Genomic DNA, 24,990 nt, shown 5'->3' with positions numbered 1-24,990 from the left:
TTACTGTAATGTATGGCATTACAGTAATGGCCGACGGTCGCAAGTACAATGCCGATTTACATGTGTCACAAGGTGTCAGACACGCTTATCCTTCAAAATAGTAAAAGGTAACTACATTTAATCCTTGTTTTTTATATCTTATAAACTTGACATAGATAGTTTCTTATTCATCACTAACTTAATAATTTTTAATATATAAAACAGCCGAACTGAACTGTCATTTGTTAAACCCAACACGCAATTTGGTTCCAGTAGTTATATCGAAGATTCGTTACTCATAACGAATAATCATGAATAATAACGATGATTCGATTGCCTGTCGCTTATTATACTGCGGCCACACATTTTTACTATTGATACTTGAGAACAAATAAATTCAGTAAATGCGTTTAAAAAGCATTTAACAAAATAAATTTCAGTATTTCAATAATGATGACCTGGACAGGTCCTTCTTAAAATCGTGCTCTCTTTCTGTCCGCATGTACGATAGACAGGTTTGAGAGACTTGAAACTTGGTACATAGGTCTTGGTTAAAACCTACTGATTTTGGTTTAGTAGGTAAAAATAAAATAACTTTTTTACAATGGTGCTATAGGGAACTATGATGGTAACAAGGAAATCGCGGAATAAACAAATTAGTAAACAAACTGAGTACAATCATTTTTTACAATGTAACGTAGTAACCCATGTGATACAATTATTTTTGTTAGAATAATTGGTAAAACTTTCGTTACATTCCGTCGGGTCTTTGGGTCCTTCAGACTTAAGGTTTGATATCTTGACCCTTAAATCAATAGAGTTGTTCTTTGGACCAAGAGGAACCTTTGTACCAAGTTTCAAATCTCTAAGGTCTTTCTACCAAGAGTTATCTTATCGCACAGAAAGTCACATAGACAGACAGTCTACCGTTTGACCCCAAAATCAATATAGTTCTATCCTGGAATAAGAGGAACTATGTACCAGGTTACTAGTTCTGTTAGGAACTATCACAGGAACGGATAGATGACACAATTTTTTACAAACCATTCTAAAAACTAAACTTTATCGTTCTTTGTTTTACTGTGCCACGTAAAACTTGGACGATAGTTGTTATTTTATAAATTGACAAATTCAACATATGAATTGCTTTTACACAGTTTAGGATCACCCGTAGAAATAAATTGCATAAATAATTACTATTAATACATCACTATTAATACTTCATGATAAGGACAATATCCCTTAATTGTTTCTCCAATTTGTTCTGATGTACATAGATATCACATCGTATCAGCCCTATCACTGCTGTAATCTGAACCATAAAACGTCCCTGATAGTGTTTCTCCGTATACGTGCGTGAGTCAGTAAGATCTGATATTGTTCTGAGAATTCTGACAGCCCTATAGACCTTGCGCTGCTGTTCCCCTCATACTCGCTCCTGGGGAACCGCAATATCGCCAGTTTTATTATTTAATCACGTGAGAGAACACGTGTAAATGTCTCTATCTGCCATAAACATACCCTCTGCCCTCCATCATCTCTTTCACGTCACCATTGCTGTGGCAGAACTGTTCTTAGTTCAGCGAAATATTTGTTCTCAAAACTACCTATGAAAGGCAACAACATGAACTTGGGATTTCGCAATGTTTATTTTGATTGACCCAATGTTAGATAGGTGGATTTCCAACACCACCTATAAACGAACCTTTATTTAAGGAATTTTTTATGTGATACATATCTACTACAGGTTTCAAGAAGATGTAGGTTCAGTTTCAAAAACTGTTGTATTATATGGATATCAAAGAGCAAAAGTCAAGAATTTTCAATATTCGGCTGATTTACATCTCTTCTTTCATTACAAATCTTCTTACACAATCAGGATTAAGATTGTCGAATAAACTGCCTGAATATACATAAAAGTAATCCGCTGCATCAAAATTGAAATGAAATTATAAACTACTTTAATTACAAAAGCAATTTACTCAGTGGATATTTTTATTGATAAATAGCAACATCCTCCTCTGCAATTGGTAGTAAAATACATGCATTCATTTCCAAATTGTATTGTTCTCTTTAAATAAGTACGAGGGGTATTAGAAAAATAAGGTTCCCATGATTTTTTTAAATAGGCAGCTCTATATTTCTACTTAGTGTTATACATCAATTTAACACGTAAAAGTTAAGCTATTTTTCCACATAATCACCGTTTCTGTCCAAACACTTTTGTAGACGATGCTCCAACTTTTCTATCCCCATATGTAGAATTCTGCCGCCAATCCTTTGAGTAACCTCTTCCTTGACTTCATCATCGGTACTGAAGCGTTGGCCACCCAAGTGTTTCTTTAATTTTTGGAATAAGTGATAATCACTTGGGGCTAGGTCTGGGCTGTAGGGGGGATGGGGCACAATAGTCCAGCCAAAATTTGTCAGCAGTTCTTGAGTTTGACGTGAGACATGAGGTCAAGTGTTGTCATGGAGAAGCCTCACGCCACTGGACAATCTTCCTCTCCGGCGGTTCTGGATCGCGCGTCTCAGTTTTCTTAATGTGTCGCAATATCTGTCAGAGTTTACTGTTGTTCCTGTGTGGTGATTCTCCGATCTTCAAGCAGTATTGTCTCAACTTTTTCAACAACTCCATCTGAAACTGAAGGCCGTCCACTTCGGTTTTCATTGTGAATTTCCATGCGGCCTTCACTGAATTCTCTACACCATTTCCGAACGTGTTGAACAGATATGCAGTTTTTCCCCATAAACTTTGATTAAATGACGATGAATTTCAATAGATGAAATCTGTTTTGCATTTAAAAAACGTATCACAGCACGAATTTCGCATCTGGCGGTAACAATGACAGGGAGCTCCATCTTCGAAGGCAGCTAGGCCGGCACTGTTGGACATAGCGAGGCGCAAGTGGTATGGATAGAGAGAGGGAGAGTTGATGAGTAAGACAGTGTTGCCAGATTTCTCCCAACATATCGCATTCTGTCTCGGCGGCATAGGGAACCTTATTTTTCTAATACCCCTCGTATCAATAACTATATTATGGGGGTTTTTAATCTTGTTAAAATAGTCCTGTTTGGATTAATGAAGACCAAAAATTAAAACTCAGTGTGTAAACGCTTAATGTAAACCATAGGCAAATTTAGATTTTTTACAATAATTAATTTATTAAAAATTAATATTAATCCTAGAAGTATTTGTATGTCCTATTTTCAAGATGGTGGTCGTTCGAAGTTTAGAAAAGTTATTATATAGTTGCAGGGCAAAACTAAGAAAAGTTTTAGAATTTGACACTATCTATAAAATTTTAATATGTTTACCTTTTCGCAATTTTGAGAAGTGAACGTGCAGTAAAAATCTGGAAGCTACATATAGTAATAGCTTACCGGTACATATTATTCAGCAGAGTATTATAACAGGGATGCTACAGGTCAGGGAAATCAGGGAAGTCAGGGAAAAGTCAGGGAAAAAAAAACAGGACTGGAAATCAGGGAAAAGTCAGGGAATCCGGTCTCAAGTCAGGGAATTTCGACGTTGGTCAGGGAAAAATATAAAATCCCTTTACACAAATAAACTTACTGCCGCCGCGCTGAGTCCAAGCCTGCAGACGACGCGGCGCATATTTTACTTCTGTGTTGTAAAAGATCATTTAAGTCAATCTTTTTGTACGTATTAAACTGTGTTCACTTTATTTGTTGCTTTTTTATATTTGCCACCCTATTAGCCTCAACACCGCTTTTTTCCACCCGTTAATTGCCAAAAACCCTGGGGATTGCGTCGAAAAAAGTCAGGGAAAAATGAAAAATTTGATCTGGAAATCAGGGAAAAGTCAGGGAATTTCATTATTGGACTCCTGTAGCAACCCTGTATAAATAGCAGAGTTGGCTCTTACTATTTCAGTAAAGGTCTCCTTTTGTCTATATGTATTTGTAAAAATAATAATGATACAGGTATCAAATAAACCATCAGTCAGTTTCAAGAATGTAAGGTTTTAGACTTTTAATGGCAACACTTCTCAAATACTCCATGCAATAATGAACTTATTTACAACAGAATCTAAGATATCAGGTTAAAATTTGCACAGACAAATAAATTGGGTCTAAAACAACACATGCAGTCTTCACCCTAGCAATTTTTGTTGGAAGAATTAATGGAAAAATTCAAGTCGAGGATATAATACATTTAATTTATAAGTTACTATAATAATTTTTGTAGTAGTATTCGGTTAACTGCTCCCAAATCTTAAACACTTTTCTATATGTCATACACTATTCTACATTGTTAACGACTACTAAGAAACAGTTTTACGGTGTTATCAGTGAAACTATCCGAGTCAAATCTTATCGTATTATCAGTGAACCCATAAGAACCCATTTTAAAAGCCAAAACGCCAAATACAGTTATATCCGATATCATAGATATGTCCCTAGGAGAGTTTTTTAGTTCGCCAAAGGCCTTCGAAATGCCCGAGTGCCCTTTGTCTAACTCCGTCGACCTGCTTGTCAGTTTTGCGTCTCCTACAGAGCCATAACCAAATATATCCGTGGCGTGTGTTACTACTTTGTGTTATCACAAGTGCACGTCTACTACGTGTCTCGTTATTATTCTTCATCGTGTCATAGTGTTGTGATTAGTTTAAAATATTTATCCTTGTTTTTTCCTTTTTTTGCTTTTACCTTTTATAATTTAGTTATAATAGAAATTAACTTTGAACTTAAAGAAAAATATTTTTTTCCTTGTCTTGGCGTTGTAGGAAAGTTAGTGGTGTGCGAAGGGCTAAGAAAACGTTGTATAAAAGAGTAAAGAAGCTAATTTTAGTGAAGAGACTTCCTTTCTTCTCCCCTTTCCCAAATCCATGTGGAGTATAACCAGATTAAATTCAGGTAGTTTGGGATGAAGATATCTCTCCATAGTGGGATCGGAATATTTGAAGAATGTAGAATATATGTAATTCATGTATTTGATGAATTGTCTAAGCAATGTTTCAACCCTTTGTGAACCACAGATCTTATTCATAACACTGACTGCATCAACCTAAGAATCAATGTTACTGTTGATTTTTTGACTCTATCTGGTAGTAATTTCCCAATAGCAATGTTTTACAGTTTAAATTGTAATTTTTGAAAGAAAACGCAAGACAGTTTTTTGGACACCATTTTGAAACAGTTAATTGCATTTGAAATGTGTTAGGTAATCCACATTTTGATTTTCCAAACTGATTGATAACAGCAAGCCTAATTTAAGGGTGGGGAAAATAAAAAACAAAACATTATAGGATCTATTCAGGCGCCATTTTGAAATGTTTGAAGATGAAAATGTAAAATCAATTTTAAAATATTTGGCTTAAAACAAGCTTGAACTATGTTTTAATTATTTTGAACTTTTTAAGATTCAAACCCATAATCACTTATTTCTGAAACACTCTGTCAGTTTTTAAAAACAATTTGATCCAATAGCAAATAGCTTATTTAGTGGGTCTCTAATTTATTTGGTGGTTCTAGCTCATACCATTCTCCTTATATAAGTAGTGGATGGTTGGTCTGGGATATCCTTGTATATAGCCTACTTTAAGTTACAGAAAAGCTGTTAACTTTTACAATAATTTATGTGCCACTGCTGAAGTACGTGAAAGGAAAATAAATCCAGTATACTAATATGGTTGTATTAAAAAAAACTCCACGGTTAAACATATTAAATTTTTTCTCAGTTGAAGCTAAGTTTTAAGCTGATTTTGTATTCCATACCAATAATCAACTTCACTAGACATCACTTTATTTTGTAGTTAACCTTGTTACAGTACAATTTTTAAAACATTAATTAAATATATCAACAAACAATATTCTATGTAATGTTGTGAGATGAGTTATTTATCGAAATCAAAGTTCATAACAAATGAAACATATTAATTTTTGAGATAAATGAAAATGTAAATTGAAACTGGCCCTTTTCAAAGTAATCTAACTGTACTATAAAATTAGCTTTCACATTTCTTACTGATGACTCTAGATCCTGGTGCAAGGGAGAGAAAGTCTAAACAGAGCTGTGGATGGGGACACTGTGGCTGTTGAACTGCTGCCAGAAGAGGAATGGTCAGCTCCTAGTGAGATTGTGCTGCAAGATGATGATGACAAACAGGACACTGGTGAGTCTATGCCTGATATCAGTAGTAGAGATGTCCCTGTCTATTAGTGTGGTGGGAGGGGTAACAGAGCTGTGGATGGGGACACTGTGGCTGTTGAACTGCTGCCAGAAGAGGAATGGTCAGCTCCTAGTGAGATTGTGCTGCAAGATGATGATGACAAACAGGACACTGGTGAGTCTATGCCTGATATCAGTAGTAGAGATGTTCCTGTCTATTAGTGTGGGGGGAGGGGTAACAGAGCTGTGGATGGGGACACTGTGGCTGTTGAACTGCTGCCAGAAGAGGAATGGTCAGCTCCTAGTGAGATTGTGCTGCAAGATGATGATGACAAACAGGACACTGGTGAGTCTATGCCTGGTATCAGTAGTGGAGATGTCCCTGTCTATTAGTGTGGTGGGAGGGGTAACAGAGCTGTGGATGGGGACACTGTGGCTGTTGAACTGCTGCCAGAAGAGGAATGGTCAGCTCCTAGTGAGATTGTGCTGCAAGATGATGATGACAAACAGGACACCGGTGAGTCTATGCCTGGTATCAGTAGTGGAGATGCCGCTGTATATTAGTGTAGGAATAGGGGCTAAACAGAGCTGATGAAATGTGAGGTAATTATAATATTGTATTTTTTTCTATACAGCCTCTTAACTTAATTTGTACATGGACCTGATCCAATCTGTAATATAAATGTGGAATTGGTTCTGTTAGTGCTTCCTCAGGAGAACATTATTGGGAATCAGAATAAATTATGTAATGTTTAAGAATGTAGAATAGTAAAGAGCCTGTATATAGAATCAAGAAGCATATGGACTCATATTTTAAATTGAACTGATTTAAAAAAATTTTTAATTGATTCTGTGTCAATTTATTCCTTGAAATTCACTGGATGGATATTTGTCAGGAATCGCACTAAAAAACCTCATGTTTTGAATAGGAGAGTTGCCTCAGGAGGAGGAGGAATTGGTGAAAGCTAAACAGAAGAAATTGGCGGAGAAGCGGCCGACCGGGAAAGTGGTTGCCATCATCAAACGGAAGTGGAGGCAGTACTGTGGCATTCTGCAGGCCAACCCAGTGAAAGGGGTCAGTATACATTTGTATGTCCAGCAATAACGCAACATAATTTAGCTTCTTGAGTGGCGTACATGTGGTGAGATGTTGTCTGTATGTTACAGTCAGTGAGGCACGTGTTTGTGCCGGCTGATCGCAAGATACCCAAGGTGCGTATTGAGACTCGCCAAGCGGACGTGCTGGTCAAGCAGAGGATCATTGTGGCCATCGACTCTTGGCCGAGATACAGCAGGTATCCAACGGTGAGTAGTATTCCTCAGTGGTGTGTTTCATTTTTTTAAAACAAAAAATGTAAAGGACTTCAAAATTTAAAGTATCAACAATTTTAAAAGGGGTTTGTGGCATTTTATGGTAACTTTACATTTACGTTAGGTCTCTAGTTAGGGTGCATTGAGATGAGTTCTAGCACTTATTCATGTGGATTTGCACGTAATTTCCTGATGAATTAGAATAGAGATGTTTATTTTAAATTTAAATATTCGAAGCTTGTTAAAAAAGGTCAATAAACTACAATTAAGTTTGGAATCGCACCAACTAAATCCAGTGATCATTAGTATATGTGAACATTGGCTCTCACCCTGGAATTTTGAACTTGTAAATAAATTAATACATTATGAACTTGCTACAATATATTTAAGAAAAATTTCAAGTCATGGGGGTGTCTGTCTATTTGTGAGGAAAGATGTTCCTATTACAATTAGGGAAGATTTGAATGAGATTTCAGAAGACCTTATTTTTGAATGTGTAGCCTTAGAACTAGAATTAATAATTGAAAAATGTTTCAAAAGGTGTATTGTAATCTCCTTGTATAGAACCCCCAACAGTAACTTCAATCAGTTCATTGGGAAATTAACAAACTTGTTTGAAAAAGTGAGAAGAGAAATCAAAAGTAAATACATATTTCTTTGTGGGGACCTAAATATAAATTTGTTGAAGGAGGATAAGGAGATGAAAATGTTAAAAAATGTTATAACGTCTTTTAATTGTCAAGCTGTATTTACAAGGCCAACAAGAATTACTAAGAATACCAAATCTTGCATTGACAATGTCATAACAAATGTAAATCCAAAATCCATCAGCAGTGAAATTATAGAATTAGGGCTATCAGATCACAACTCACAAGCAGTGTACTTAAATAAAAAAGACATGAGTAAAAAGAAAATTATAAATACAAGAATGCTACAGAATGAAAATAGAATTAAACTACTTTGCAATTCCTTGCAAAAGGAAAAATGGCAGTCTGGTTTATCCAAAGAAACAAGCAATGAGGCGTATAACAACTTTTTGACAACATTCCAATAATTTTTTTTCTCTGCTTTCCCAATGAGAACATTCACAGTCAATCCTCTGAATAATAAAAAGAAAAAAAACATGGATAACAAACGAATTGAAAGAAGCCAGTAAAATAAAAAGAAAACTGTTTGAAATCTCAAAAGTTAATGAGTCTGAATCGTTTAAAAATTATTTTAAACAGTTTCAAACAAAATATAATAAAGATATCAACAATTCAAAGAGACAATTTAACAGACAATTAATTCTATCATCAAAAAATGTTAGTAATGCTACCTGGTTGGTGGTCAAGGAGGAGCTGGGCAGTTGGAGAGATAAGATGTGTCATGAAATAAATGTGAACGGAGAAATTATACATAATCCAACAAAGATATCAAACTGCTTCAATGATTTTTTCTCAGAAACGGGGCTAAAAATTGGTTCTTCAGCTAATATAGAGGAAGCAAAAAAATATTTAAGAGGTTCTAGGCAAGTTTACGATAACTTTACTTCGGAAACTGTGAGTGAAAAGTATGTCCAAAAAGGTTATTGATTTAATGGAATCAAAAACCTCTTACGGCTGGGATGAAATTCCCACATCGATAATGAAATTGGCCAGTCCTTATATTATCAAACCTCTAACTCATGTTGTGAACCTAGTAATAACAACATGTGTTTTCCCTCAAAAAATGAAATATGCTATTATCAAGCCCCTGTTTAAAAAAAGATGACACTAGACTAATAGAAAACTATCGTCCAGTAGCCCTACTACCAGCTTTCTCTAAGGTGGTTGAGAAGATAGTAAGCAATCAGGTCATGGAGTACTTGGACAAATATAAATTACTATCTGAGCAACAGTTTGGTTTTCAGAAGGGGAAAAATACTCAGATGGCAGTGTTTGAATTGGTCACACATGTCTTCAGGGCTTTGGATGGGTCGCAGAGTGCTCTTGGAGCATTCTGTGATCTATCTAGGGCTTTTGACAGTGTGAATCATGAACTACTATTGGTTAAATTATGCAAATTGGGTTTCAGTGGAAAATCTTTGAAGTTTTTTGAATCGTACCTTAATGATAGGTTTCATAGAGTGAAAACCTCAAACCAAGAAGGGAAAATCTTTTTTTCAGATTGGAAACCAGTTACTGTTGGGGTGCCCCAAGGCTCAATATTGGGTCCTGTATTGTTCTTAGCGTTTGTAAATGATCTTCCTCAAAATATTATGTCAAAATTAATATTATTTGCAGATGACACAACATTAATAACAACCGAAAGAAACCCACTGTTTTTAAAGTCATCTGCAGAAGCAACAATTAAAGACATGTATGATTGGTTTAGCAAAAAGGGCTTGAAATTCAATAGCTCAAAGACAAACTTAATTCATTTTCACACCTCCCATACTAAAACCAATGGCATTATAAATAAGATCAACTTTCCCTGTGGAGAAGAGTGCCAACTTTCACAGAAAGCCACATTTTTGGGAATTATCGTAGATGAGGTGATAAACTGGCAATCACATATTAATATGCTTCAAGAAAAACTAAGTAAAGCCATTTTTGATATTAAAACCGTTGCAGAGGTAACTGACAAACAAACTGCCCTGATGGTATATCATGGTTACTTTGTTTCTTTAATCAGATATAGTATAATATTTTGGGGAAGTAATTATTCAAAAATGAATTCAATTTTTGTTTTACAAAAGAAAGTGATTAGATACATGTTTAAATTAAACTATAGAGAATCATGTAAAGAAGTATTTAAAAAAAATAACATTTTGACAATTCCTGCTCTTTATATTTTGGAAGTTCTAAAATTTGTAAAAAAGAATCTACTAATATTTACATCATCAATCATAAATCATAATTATAACACGAGATATAGAACTAATTATAAATACCCAATCCATAAACTTACTATGTTAGAAAAGAGTCCCTATTACATGGGAATTAAAATGTTTAATATTATACCTGATGGGATGAAAAAAGAAAATAACTTATTACGTTTTGTTTCTTCTCTGACTGCAATATTAATAACAGCATGTCCATATAGGATTGAAGATTTTAATTCAGAACTGTTTAAAAAAAACATGAATAAGGCATGATGAAAAGATCTTTTTATTTCCTATTGCATGTAATTATATCATATATTTTATTAATAGTAGACTAAGTAGCTTTTAGAAAAATTGACATGTCATACATTACAGGAGCTATGCTCCAACATTATGTAATAATTATATGACAAATAAATTATTGATTGATTGATTGATAGATTGAGATGTCATCGGCACATCCTTTTTTAGTGGCTCACAAAACTCTCCAGAAATAAGTAGTGGTGAATAAAAATTATTGCAATCTCTCGATCCACTTTAGAATGATCGGACTTTAAGTTTGAACAGCTGTGTTTTAGAGTCCTGTAGGTCAAAAAAATTATAACGGTTCAGAAATGAACGATTCATTCCGAAAGGATGTGATGATATTTTTGTGATGTTATAATTATTCTACAACCTACTTTGGTTACTGCACACCATAAAGAACAACATTCAGCATTCAGTCATCGGAAAGGCAGTTGAGAAAGACAACACTTTTTTTTTAACAAAGCATATTATTATAAAGATAATACTCTTAGAAGGAACTTTTCCTGTATTACCTACAGTTATTCTGGAATATTTTGATAAAGAAAATATCAATCAATATTTAAAAATTCAAATGTTTGGATTTTTGTCAGGTCTTAAATAACCCCAAATTACCATTATTAGGGAAATTTCATATGTCTGTGTTTACTAAACGCGTTAAACTCTTACGACACACAAATAGCCAAATACAAAATCAGTAATAGACAAAACGTAATGTGGTTTAATGTTTGGTGAGGTTGTTACATTCTTGTTTGGTAAGTGAGGAATTAATTATTCCCTTCCCACTTATATAAATTTAAATGTCTACAAATGTATAAATCTATTACTTCTGTTATCAGGGTCACTTTGTGAGGGCACTAGGAAATATTGGAGACAAGGACACGGAGAACGAAGTTTTGCTGTTGGAACATGACGTACCTCATAGCAATTTCTCAGAGGCTGTGCTTAGCTTCCTGCCTCGGATGCCTTGGGTCATCACTCCAGAGGTATACACTCCATGCTTTTTTAACAAATAGAATTGTTTCTGCTGGAAAATGACGTACCTCATAGCAATTTCTCAGAGGCTGTGCTTAGCTTCCTGCCTTGGGACATCACTCCAGAGGTGATGTCGAACTGATGTTGAAATTGGTTTAGTAATTTAGAAGTGATGACATTAATTAACACTGATTGTGAGAGACACCTCTATTTGGCGAGACTGCTCAAGATCATTTAGTACAGAGCCGCAGTATAGTTAAAAGTATATGTTTGCGTAAATACTAAAAAATCTGAGTGGAAAATCGTTCAACTCCATTAGTGATAAATAAATATTAAATTCAGTTACATTTAAAAAAAATAGGAGGCAATCCTTTTTTTAGTGGATAATCTTCTTAAATACAGAAATCTTTAGGTATGGATAAACTCGGTTAGTGCGAAGATTGCAATAAAATATCGTACTTCACAAGAAAACTCAATATTGATTAATAAATTACATTACTTACTACCCAGATATAACTAATAAGATTCTAACCCCCATACCGTTAATGCTTGAACTAACAACTAGTAGAGCCATGCAGATGACCTGCATGATGCTGCCGCAATGTCCCGTATATCAGAAATAAACTTGGGATCCTTAGCATAATTTTGTAAATACTTTATAATGGGTCATTAATTTTTTCAAAACAGCCTCTGTTACCCGAACGGATTTTTACTGTATATCACTGAATCAAAATTTCAATATCGTATGGGGGACAAAGGCAGCTATCCATAAATAAATAAATTAAAAATTACAATTATTAAAAAGTACGTAAGAACAAAGTTCTTGAGTCATAAATTAAAAATAATATTAAGATCTCCCGTCACAAAGCTAAATCCAAATTACTGAGCCAGTTTAGAGACCCATCCTCTAAACCACTCAGACCAGCCAGACCACCAGAAAACAATCGCAAAGGGCAGTCGTTTACAATGTGCTCCATTGTCTGAGAGTTTGCGCCACAATCACACATCTGGTCGTCAGTAATGCCCCACTTAAATTTCCAGTGATTGCTTCTCCCAACCACAGTTCGAAAACGATTCAATAAAACCCATTCCTTTCGAGGAATTACCAAGCCACCCGCTGCTTTCGTAGGATCGGATATCAAGAACTTGTTCCGTCTATCGAATGATTCCCAGGATGACGCCCAGTTAGCATTAGGCGTAAAGTTCTCCTCTATCAACTGGGATGCTGTTCGTAGTGATGGCTTGTGTGATTTGAGCCGGCTATCTTGCTGAGGAAGGTCGCGCGCGTAACGGGCAATTCGGGATTAGACACAATCTTATTGAACTCTCTCAGAAGAGCCTCTTTGCGTCTAATCTCAGGTGGTGCTATATTGCTCAGCACTGGGAGCCAAGGTGTTGGTGTTGCCATGAGAGTTCCAGTTCTTTTAAATTTTAATCATACAAGTATAGCTGTAATCACATCTATCTATTACACACCAAAACTTTAAAATGTATATTTTAATTAATATTTAGTATGCATTATAGCACAAAACATTATTAAATATATATTATTAATATAGATTACACATTATAAAGGAAACCTGTGAACACAAATCCTAATGTTAGTTTTATTTAATTTATTTTTTGGTGATTTTAAATTGAAAAAATCTCCAATTTCCCATTGTATGAAGAAAACAGTAATACATATATAACTCATATAAATGTATGAATTCCATAATAAGCTATAATTTAGAACTTTATAATTTATAACATGAATATTTTTAACTGCCTGGTAAGGTTTAGATGAAGATGATTTAAGATTCGCTTAGTCAATATCAAGGTGGCCCTGAGTCCAGGCTGGCAGATTCAAAACCTGGTCACATACTAGGCTGTACAGGACACTGTGGACACAGGGGTCGTCGACTATGTCCTCTGAGTCTGAACTGGAACAAGAAACACCTGGTTACACAACAGACTTTACAGGACACAAGAGTCGTCGACTATATCCTCTGAGTCTCAACTGGAACAAGAAACACCTGGCTACACATCAGACTGTACAGGGCACTGTACACTAATGCGTGTCGACTGTCCTCTCAGTCTCAACTGGAACAAGTAAAAAACCTGGTTACACAACAGACTTTTCAGGACACAAGGGTCGTTGACTGTCCTCTGAGTCAGAACTGGAACAAGAAAACACCTGGTTACACAACAGACTTTACAAGACACAGTGAAAATGTTGGTCATACTCTACTCAGCTGGTCAGATCTGTCAGTTACCATCACATGTTACAGCTGGTGAGCTGTTGTTAGTTAACATTGTATACTACATCTATATAGTCAGTTATCTGTCTAGCCTTGGTATACTAAAACTGGTATATTAGAATCACAGAATTCTCTTCTGTTACAACTTATAGTGGTTTAGCACTCTATGGCTTAAATTGTGGTCAGTAGTGTTATTAATTTCAAGGGTCATCACTAACTTTTTCATATTTTTGTTTTGTGTTCACTATTAACAATGCATGATTGTAACGATAATTTTTATGTTATAATAAACTGTACATATTAGCTGAATTAGTGTAAATCTGATCCAATTTAACATTACTTGTAAAAGATTTTGTTACACAAAGTAATACATTCCCTTCCATATAATTTATATATTGATAGTAAGTAAAAATATCAATGTTTCATACTTATCAAGGAACTGTTCCATGATACATGCTAAAGTGTTTGAGTGTAACAAACGCAAGTTCTTGTTTGGTGATTAGTCTTTGAAAAACAATTTAACGTATTAAATAATGTGATTTTTTTATTTCAAAGACGTAGTTGAAATACGTATTTGACTGAGTATTACAAGAAACATACTCACTCCATGAGGAAAGCCAGAGATGTGTGGGAGGAGTCTGCAGCATTGAGGTCCCTAGCTCCCCTCTCCTCACGGACCCTCTTCTTCTTCTTCTCCTTCTTTGTTGATTTCTCCTCCTTTCTGCTTTCTTTCTGTAGATCCAACAGCTTTTGGCTTGCAAGTGTTTGCAAATTTTTCATTGCTTGCAGTTTACCCTGAAATTTGACCAGTTTAAATAAATTTCTGTGCGTAACATCAATATTAGAAAAATTACTATTTTCATTATTATTACTATTAGAAAAATTACTAGGATGTAAAAGTATTATGAGGGTGTAATGAGACATTTTAATGTACACTACTGCCGAACAGTATACTGGTTTTAGAGAGTGATAAAGTGTATTGGAATAACTGCAGAGACAAAATTGTTGCCTGAGATTTTCGAAATTTTGAAATGGCAGATAAATTATCACTTGAAGTTCAGAGGGTTAATTCACCAAACACCTACATGAATGCGGTGAGAGAGTGGACCTACCATAACGCCTGTAGTTTTTTTTTTTTTAACAGAAGGCCAGGTTTCCTGTGCCTGGTAGTTGCCTCTCAGCCATCCAGCTTATTGTGCACCCTCTTCTGGGTTTAAGCTGTGTAAAATCCCAGGCTTTTACAAAACCACGAGATCTTCTGTACAATGCTTACCTGTTCTAACCACTCTTCCTATGCCCAACCTTTATTATCATTTCATTTCACCTACTTAAGTTCATTTAGCTGAGATGTCAAACTTATCAACATGACCAGATCCTGCACTTAGCCTAAATGATTGGTTAGGTCCTCATCCTTGAACACCCATGAAGCATCAAAATCAACAAAACGTTATTTTTATGAACGTTTAAGAGAGTCAACCGTGCGCTTGCCGCAAGCAGCACGCAACAATAATTTGGTGCGCATTTCTCTACTGACCGAGAAAGCGACATTTTGGACTCACACAAGTATGTCAATGTCGGCCATTTGTCATAGCAACACAACGCAGTGGAACACCAGTAGCTCATGCTGCCTGGGGGGGGGGGGGCAAACTTCCTATTTGTCCATTGCTCAAGTATTAACTTGCTCACTAGTAAGGTTTTTCACTGCAATCTGAATTAAGGGTTACCTCTTCAGAGTCAGAGCAGTGTATTCCAGTTCAAAATCAGCTGCCCCCAACTATGCTGCTAGTTTAGGCACTGTGGCCAACACCCCTATGCTAGGCACTTGGCCTGCTTGGGAAACTGTGTTTGTGTAAAGGAGTAGATACTCCACCTAGTGAAGCTTTTTTGACATTACATTTGACATTTCGTCTCTTCAGACAGAGATAGACGGCAGATTTCAGTCATCAGTGTGTTACAGCGTTCTCAGTCGAATATTTGAGAGCTTCGCACTCTCTTTGAGTACCATCCTAGCCAGTATAGGAGACTAAATTCAACTCCTAAAACTTTCCTGGCTAAGACAATGGCCATCAGTGAGTGGTAGCTACGTTGTCCCAGATAGTTTACACTCTAATGTGTGGGTCTGTTGAACTAAATGGAGTCAGTATTACAGATAAAAGAGTCTTTTATATATAATTTTTCTGTACTTCCTTTTACCTTTTTTTCCATATATGTTTTGGCTGTGTAAAAAGGAAAAACTCTTACCTTGACATCATGCAGGAATATCTCTGTAGCTGCCACAGAGTTCTGTGCCTTGATTTCTGTCCACCTTTCCAACATCGGAGTGTCGTACACAGACACTATCACCTCTAGCTCATTGATAACTGGAACAGTGGAACATGCTAACATCAGATAAGAAAACAAATAAATCTGGAAAGTTACAATATGAAAAAGTACAATTTTGTTGACTCTTAGCATAAACACTGGAGTCGTCCTTCACTGATTGGTCTCAAACAATTCTTCAAGCTGGTTTCACTACTTTGTGTTGTGTCTCCTTAACCCTTAATCTGGTGGGTTTTTATCTGTAAGAGTGCATTAAAAAGTGAGTTTTTAAATTAAAATTTGTGTTAAGCGTTTTGGGTTTACTGCAGGAGAAGTAATATGAAAAACCCTCAATTTAGCATTTTTTACACATTTAGTATCTACACTCACACATTTTACATCAGTAATTACACAAACACCCACATTAATTTACTCATGGTAAACGCAACAAAACGTTACCAGGTTAACCGGTAACTTAAAAGAGAGGTTACAACGTGTCAGATATAACAACATAATTGTAGACAAACAGAATTAGAATCAGCTGAATACTTGGAACAACTGATAGAACACCTTCAAATGGCGGTAAATTGGAACTGAAAAGAGATAAACAAAAGAGTAACTGCAATCTAGCGGGAATGATGGAAACTACGTGAGTGTTTCTGATCCATTCTGGTAGATTGTATGGGTAGTCAGGCAAGAGATTATTCATCGTGAAACATTTTTGTAAATCTGAAAATTACTTCATACTAAACTACATTTTTTGAAAAACAAGCTCTTAGAAGTTTTAATCCAAAACTGGTAACTGTTCTATCACTTTCAACAACTAGTGTCTTTAGTCATTGTTAAATATCCACTTTGTAGAGTATCAATAAAGCATTGAGTGCTCAAAAGTCAAGCCAAAAAACTGATAACTGTTCTATCATTCTCAACAGCTGGTGACTGTCTTTAGTCATTGTTAAATATCCACTTTGTAGAGTATCAATAAAGCATTGAGCGCTCAAAAGTCAAGCCAAAAAACTGGTAACTGTTCTATCATTTTCAACAACTGGTGACTGTCTTTAGTCATTGTTAAATATCCACTTTGTAGAGTATCAATAAAGCATTGAGCGCTCAAAAGTCAAGCCAAAAAACTGGTAACTGTTCTATCATTCTCAACAACCGGTGACTGTCTTTAGTCATTGTTAAATATCCACTTTGTAGAGTATCAATAAAGCATTGAGCGCTCAAAAGTCAAGCCAAAAAACTGGTAACTGTTCTATCATTCTCAACAACTGGTGACTGTCTTTAGTCATTGTTAAATATCCACTTTGTAGAGTATCAATAAAGCATTGAGCTCTCAGGAGTCAACCCAAAAAACTGGTAACTGTTCTATCATTCTCAACAACTAGTGACTGTCTTTAGTCATTGTTGAATATCCACTTTGTTTAGTATCAATAAAGCCAATAGTATCACTCATGGACATCCATAGAGTTGTTTAGACATAAGTGACACATCAGTTTTTGCTGTACCCAGTGTGGATTTTACTACCAGGTTTAAAGCAGACAGAAGTAAACCTTTCTGGGTATGAAAATAGCATTGGTTAACCAAGACATGTGCCCTGTCAATAGCTGTAATCTTGGGTTAAATTTCTCTTCTTTGAAAAATAATGAAAGGATTGGGTTATCAATGGAAACACATTGATAACAATAGGAGAAAGTTTAATAGAACGTATAAACATTAGAGTAAAGCGAATTGAATAATTGAAGCAATACAGAATATTCAGAAAAAATATATTAATTGTGTATAAGGGAAAGTTATATGTTTTGTAAGTACATGTGATACGGAAAGTCTGCCATTATAACAGCTTTGGATAATTAACAAAGGCCTGCATGTAATTATAGTTGAGACAAGGAATTTATTCTCAATGCGTGTTTAATATGTAAGTCGGAAACTACAAAGAGTGACTACCACAACCAAATGAAGCATGATAATATCATTATTTGGAGCAGAAATCACTTAATACTCAAACTTCTATCAAAGTCAACCATTATTATTGATAATGCATCATACCATAATGTAGTTAATAAACTAAGACAGACTCTAATAATGTTGAAATCCTGTGGTTTGACTACCTTTATATCAGACCTTAATCCACTTAAAATGATTTGGGAAATAATGTAAACCATTTACACAAAAAGTGTAACCACGAAACTGTCTTAATAATACAACCCTGATTTAAGCAGTTTAAAAACAGAATTTTCAATGATTTAGTTTAATTAATTTTAGAAGTTTAATTGTCCACTTTTATGTAGAATTAGGAATATCAAAAGTTTATTTTTTTCATAAGTAAATAAATTATAAACAAAATCAACCTTTTACATTACACCGGTTGCAATAAAATGTGACTTAATTAATATAAGTTAAAACTGACTTTAGGAAGATGTAAAATTATTGTAAATTATTTCAAGAAACGTAAATTACCATAACACTATGCCATTGCTCCCCGCAAATTCTAATAAAAACATTTACTTTTCACTTGTACTTAAACTATACATCTCTTGGGAAAAATATGTTTTTCATCTGCTTTTATAAAACTTGTTGATTTCTCCATTTCTACATTTTTATGTCCTTATCAACAATATTTCAAGTATAGAAGACAGTAAAAAAATAGATGACAAATGTATATAATGTTTTTTGGATGGTACGACAACAATTTCACAAGCTTTAATTTGATACTATTTACTGAATGAAATGTCATCTACATCACATTCTATTTGCGAGATATCTAAATATGTAGCTGATTTAATAGGCCATTTTTCTTCTATATCGGGGTGGACAGAAGTGACTTTATTATTCAAGTAAGGTATAAAATCCACAGTCGAGTTACGTTATAAAAAGTGTGCAGTTACTGGTTTTATGATAATTTCAATTTAAAACTAAACAAAGAAGACTTAAAGTATGAAACATTTAAGACTAATAGTGGACTAAAGGAATTCAATTCTATACTAAGACAGACCAAGATAAGATAGATTTGATTATAGAGGAAATTTGAGTGTTGAATTTAACTCCAGTTCACTTTTTACTTAGTGCAACATCTGAAATTTGACGCTGTCACAGACTTGACTCCTGGAATTTAGAGGTATGTTCATCTGAAGAGATCGAAACAAAAGTAAGTTACTAAGATGCTCAAAATGAACTCTTTACATTGTTTTTACAACAGAGACACCTAGATTACAAAATATACTCATTGTTTTATCAGGTGCACAATTAAGAGCCTTTGTCACTGACTGTTTTTTGGATCTCTTTAGATGAACATGACTCCAGATTACAGGAATCAAGTTTGAGACAGCATCAGATTCCAGATGCAGCACTAAGAGGAAGGTGAACTGGAGCTAAACTCAATACATTCACATTGAATCAACCCTTCCCACCATAGCTAACTTATGTGTAGAGGAAATGTTGAACACTGAATTTCTGCTAGTGAAGTAGTAATTTGTGTAAAATCTAAAACTGATTGATTTACAAGGAGTAGTATAGTACCATCATTTTTGAGTCGAGCCAGTTGTGATTCCATACAAAGTTTCTCCTTCGCCACTGCTTCCCTTTGACACCGGATAGTCTCAAGGTTATTGGCAGCACCGTGTATCTCCTTGTACAGACAGTCCAGCTCTCCAGCCTCTGTCTCCAGTTTGTCTCTCATCTCACTGGAAAAAAAATTCCAATATACTAGTCGTTCATTTAAAAATCATGATACTAATAGAATATCACTTGGAAACTAAAATCAAAGTTTTGAAAGTTAACAATTTATGCATTTGGGACAAGTTCCTATTTATAATGGAATATTAAGCTTTAACTCCACATTATAAGTATCACGCAGAGATATGTGGCCAGCATGTGTACTTGTGTGGCCTTTCTGAAGAAAAATACAGACTTGATTGGTTGTTTTTGGTGGTTTGTAGAACTGCTGAAACAGTATAAACGGGTTGGCCTCATGGTACACTTCCAGGTTGCGCAAAAGGCCCTTGAGGCTTAAGTGCATGGCAATAGACCCCCTCCCCCCCCAAAGAAGAAGAATAAGAGATATCCTACCAAATCATTGGTCAGAGGAGAACAGCAATAGATAGATGCTCTAGACTAGCAAAGAAAAAGCTAGAACAGCGAACATTGCCAGGACAAGAGGAGGAAATTTCTTTGGCCTCTTTGGAGGAGGTGGATGTGAAAAACTTATTTTTTGTTATACAGACAAAAAAGAACAATATAAATATAAATTGTGTTAATGTTAAGAGACATCTGTGAGTATTCAGTTTAACTTTAGTCAAACAAAATGAAGGCTGGCTACGAATGATACATTTACCAAGAAAAGATAAAATTACCAAAAGAGATTACTAGGAACACTGACTTGGGAAGGTCATATCTCAGTTGAATCATCTCCTGAGCGTTCTGGATCCTCTTGTTGAAAGAAGACAATTGATCGCATAACTCCTGTAGGTCTTCTCTTGTTATCATTTTGTGCATTTCTAATTTCTTTGTTTCATTGGTTTTCTCGTAATTTTGTTTACTACTCAATTTCTCTTTTCCCTCATCGTGACACTTCTTTTTCTTCAGATAGTTGCTTTGATTTATGTTCTCTTTACTGTTAATATCTAAAACCTCTGAGATAATTTTTCCTGGTGTACCGGTACACTTTGTTTCCATGTTTTTTTTTTTGTATTAACTTAATCTATTTGGAATTTATGTATTTTGATTTCAAAGTTTTGCTATATAGGTTATGACAAATAAACATCAATTTCAGGCAAATGGTAATATTTCATCACTCCAATAATTCTATCAGCTGATGGATTTCCTATTACACTTTTCAACCATTAAATTCAAAGAGAATTGCTGCTTTATCAACAGCTTTATCTTTTATTTATAAGAATAACTGTAAACCAAGTTATGTGAAAGACTATTGTGAGATATCAATAGTCAATCTTATTCTGTGGTGTGAATCAGTAAAAATACATTTAAAACGTAATAATAAATATAATCAAGAGTTCCTTTGACATATTTCAATTAATAATTTAATAAAAAATAAAAAGTTATATTTAACTATTTGAGTGCCAAGTATTTCTTTAGGGGGTGTACTGAAAAGTGTCAGGTATTTTTCTAGTGGTTGTACCTAAAAGTGCCAGCCCTTTTGAAGGCATTTTGCAAGATTTCAGTAAAAAGTTTACAGTTTGATTATTTAATAAACTATCAAAATTTTTTTCTCTCTGTAAACTCTGCCTAATTGACACAAAATAACAAAGTTACCATAAAATAAATTTAGGAATACCAAAATGGACTTCCAGAATTTATTTAAATTTAATTTTTCAACCAAATTATCATTACCAAAAAATTCATATCCATCTCTTTGTCCTTATCACTGGAAAGGGTATTCAGTTGTCTATAAATCTTGGAAAATTTATATCATTATCTTCAGTAAAATGAGTGATTTATACAATTTTTAAGAAACTAATGTCACATTGTTTCCGGTAGCCATGTCAACAAAAAATGTTTATTTGTGAGTTCTAGATTGATTTTCGTTTAAGTCATTGATCGGAAGTGTACTATAACAATTTATTTTGAAAAGAACAGTTTTTCACAAACAATTTAATATGATATTAATTTTAAAATATAAAGTTTTCGATTTTTAGTGATTTTATTCCGAACGTCCGGTAAAATCGAGCATTGGCAATCAAAGGGTTAAAAACTAAACTAAAAATGAAATATTCTTTTTTTTATTAAAAAAAAAAATATTTATTTTTTATATTTTTATTAATTATATTTTTAATAAAAATTAAATAATATTACTTATAAATTATTACTTGTATTTTTAAGTAAAAAAATGAACTAAAAATCAAACAACTTCTGAGTGCTTTACCTTATTGCTTACATTGTTGCGAGTTGTACGAGTATGTCCACATTGCTATGAACCCATTTATATCTCTGTTGACCTCAATATTCTGTGGCAGGATGTTGCCAAGCGGACAGACCTGAGGGATGTGGTGATCTGCTCAGTTGACCCGCCCGGATGTACCGACATCGATGACGCGCTGCATTGTCGCAGCCTAGAGAACGGCAACTATGAGGTGAGTTTCACATCAAGATTCTGTACAAAAACATCCGAGTGTACTTTTAAAGTTGATTATGATCTTCAACTTATATTCTAATATTTCGGTAGGATACTGTTATGAGCCAGAAGAGGCATAAAATTACCATTTCAAAAATGGATTGTATCCTATGTTTTACTCTATTTATTATTCCTGTAATTTCCTCTCAATTAGTCACCCAATTAAAACTGGCGTAACAGGCTTTGCTTTGTTTTTAACCCTCCCACGCCGTAGATGGTTGACCAAAACGCCAAACACGAGTATATCCGATATTACACGTTGTGTCTCTTAGAGAATTTTTAAGTTCACAAGAGAGCTTCGAAATTGCAGGTGCATGCTCAGCGAATGGCAGGTGCTGGTTAATAAAGAAGTATTTATAGACGACATTCATTGACATTAATTCACTCCCAGGCAGGGGGAGGGGGTGCCCTTTGCCAAGTGCCAGCCATCCACCCTACTTGCCTGTTTTGTGTGTCCTACAGAGCCATAACCAAATATATCCCTTATCTACCTAAATGATAAGATCCTTATCTGTGAAACCTTAGATAAGGAAATACCTAATAACTAGTAGTTTATGTAATTTATCAGTGTTATTAGTTTGTATCTAGAATTTGAATTTAGATCAAATTCACAGTGTAGTAAATTGTTATTTTTAGATTTTTATCAATAAATATGCTAATTTTAAGTAAAATTGCATTTTTATATTTTTTACATTTACCTCTTATAGCATGTTTATAATAAAAAATTAGCTTTGAATGTCAAGAAAAATATATTTTATAGAGGTCTTGGCGTTAAAGGGAAAATCAATGGATTTATTAGTGGTGAGCAGTTGGTTTAATGGTCAATATATTATGTTGTACAGTTAATGTTGAAAGAATACTGTGTTTATATATTGCTACGCTATTCTGTAAAGTGCACATATACCAGTTATGTTGTGTGTGTATGTGTAGGTGGGTGTACACATAGCAGATGTTTCTCATTTCATCCGGCCTGGGAACGCTTTGGACAAGGAGGCAGCTCTGCGTGCCACAACCGTGTACCTGGTGGACAAGCGGATAGACATGGTTCCAGGTACTTTCACTGTCATTAACGCTGTCCAGCTAACATAGGTTTTTGGTACCGTACATTCACATTGTGGCCAACTTTGCTGTAGAAAGTGCAAGTGTATGGATTGGGTAACGCAAGGAAGTTTGCAATAATGGTTCAATCGTTTTTAAGTATATTAAAAAAAATTTTACTATTCGAATTTTTTGTGATTGATGATAAGTTTAAAATTTATTTTTATTTTAACTGATAATCTGATTTAAAAGTATATGTTTCCTAAACTGAATTTTTGTACCACGTTCTTTGTTGCTTTAACCCTAGAACTAGCAATTGACATCATAATGTCGATCTGACACGCTTGTATTTTGACAGTTCATGTAGTACATAAATCAACACTACCACCATTATTCATATACCATTTCAAACAGAAAGAATTGCTGATTTCAATGGTGAAATTTGTTTTGCTGTTTTGGCAACAGTGATGTCACAGTGACATCATAAAACTTGCCAGAAAGATCGTCTTCATCTAGCCTTTTTGAAAATTAGTGTTACATCATACTAATGGTTTATTATTCTGTTTGTAGGTTGTCATAACTTTTTTTAGACTAGACTACGCTAAATTTTGGTATATTTTGGAGAAGAATCATACTAATAGTTACAAATTTAGGTATATCTCACCACTTTCCAAAAATAAAAAAATTTAGATTTTGGCCATTAATTTATTCATTGTTTTGTTGTGTGTATATTTCTCCATTTTGGTATACTTTGGAAACATTTAGTGTAAGAATCATATTTTTTGTAAAATTTCAAAAATAATCATACCCGTAGTAACAAATTTAGCCTTAGTGTACTTTTTTTAGTTTTTACAATATACATAACTTTTCTTTAAGAGAACCAGGATACCATCCTGGTACCATCCTGGTTTTTTTTATCTAGTTTCATTTTCTGAAACTAGATAAAATGAAGAATAAATTGGCTATCTCAGATTCTACTATTTATAATATCGCATTTTACCAGGGGCAGTCCCACCACTTTAAAAAATGTAGCTTACTCATTTTTTAATGGTTTATGCATAATGATTTTTACCATTTTTCTGAAAACATAATGTTTTACACATATAGGTTTATAGTAAAAATGTGTTTTTTACAAAATATTTAACCCATTGCTGATCACTGACGAGCTGGGCTTGTCACGCAGCGGCCGGGCCTAACGGCACGATGACGAGCTCAGGTCGCAAAAGCGGTCTGCTTTTAAATTTCCCTCCAAATAGTTCTGTTAATGTCTGATAGATCGGGCGATCGTCTTCACTTGTCTACTAAGAGTGTTTAACAACGGTCTATGTTTAAAGTTTTCAAAAGTTTTATAAATATCCTACAGATCGCAGTTGTATGTCGAAGTTGAAAAATCATTCATATGAGTTTACTCTCTGCTTTTTAGCGCTTCTGATTGGGTGTTTTCCTCAGTTGTTATTATAATACTTTTGAGGTTAGTGACACTACGAAAAGACGCAGACGTACATGTTGGCGGGTTTAGTCTAGACAATGGCCCGGATGTTGTAATCGCTTCACCCGAGCCGCTTTATTTAGACCATGATTCAGACATCATCCCTGCCACCCTGGAACCTTGCTCGCGTGTTATTGTTCCTACATCACGGATATCGTAGCAGGCCCATGTTCCATCTGAACGAATACCTTCACAGCTGAATTTTCTAGTATACGATAGCGAGCGATACTGTGGCGCACCATTGCT

The 24,990-nt window shown here is 34.6% G+C and overlaps 2 protein-coding genes across 4 annotated transcripts in view; one reads left to right on the top strand and one right to left on the bottom strand.

Moving 5' to 3' along the window:
* The window catches only part of LOC124360805 (exosome complex exonuclease RRP44), a 67,651-nt gene that overhangs the window by 32,278 nt on the left and 10,383 nt on the right, over positions 1–24,990 (top strand). The window contains exons 6-11 of the mRNA XM_046814711.1: positions 5,984–6,119; positions 7,045–7,190; positions 7,283–7,420; positions 11,414–11,560; positions 22,060–22,176; positions 23,148–23,268. Coding sequence (XP_046670667.1) covers positions 5,984–6,119; positions 7,045–7,190; positions 7,283–7,420; positions 11,414–11,560; positions 22,060–22,176; positions 23,148–23,268 — 805 coding nt within the window. The remainder of the gene's footprint in view (positions 1–5,983; positions 6,120–7,044; positions 7,191–7,282; positions 7,421–11,413; positions 11,561–22,059; positions 22,177–23,147; positions 23,269–24,990) is intronic.
* Positions 13,133–20,872, bottom strand: LOC124360806. Of its 3 annotated transcripts, none has more exons than XM_046814713.1 (5): positions 20,466–20,872; positions 19,607–19,770; positions 16,031–16,149; positions 14,390–14,584; positions 13,133–13,471 (listed from the first exon to the last, which is right to left on the bottom strand). In XM_046814713.1, exons 1-4 carry the CDS (start codon positions 20,759–20,761, stop codon positions 14,390–14,392), a joined length of 774 nt encoding a protein of 257 aa, XP_046670669.1. In that variant the 5' UTR covers positions 20,762–20,872; the 3' UTR covers positions 13,133–13,471. The 3 variants fall into 3 exon arrangements, with proteins under 3 accessions (XP_046670669.1, XP_046670668.1, XP_046670670.1); XM_046814712.1 differs by having other exon boundaries at positions 14,394–14,584; positions 20,466–20,871; XM_046814714.1 differs by having other exon boundaries at positions 14,394–14,584; positions 20,440–20,572.

The sequence above is a fragment of the Homalodisca vitripennis genome, chromosome 4, assembly GCF_021130785.1.
Source record: "Homalodisca vitripennis isolate AUS2020 chromosome 4, UT_GWSS_2.1, whole genome shotgun sequence".
NCBI classification, from domain to species: Eukaryota; Metazoa; Arthropoda; class Insecta; order Hemiptera; family Cicadellidae; genus Homalodisca; species Homalodisca vitripennis.
The sequence above is the reverse complement of the archived record's forward strand: the minus strand, read 5'-3'. Positions and strand labels throughout refer to the sequence as shown.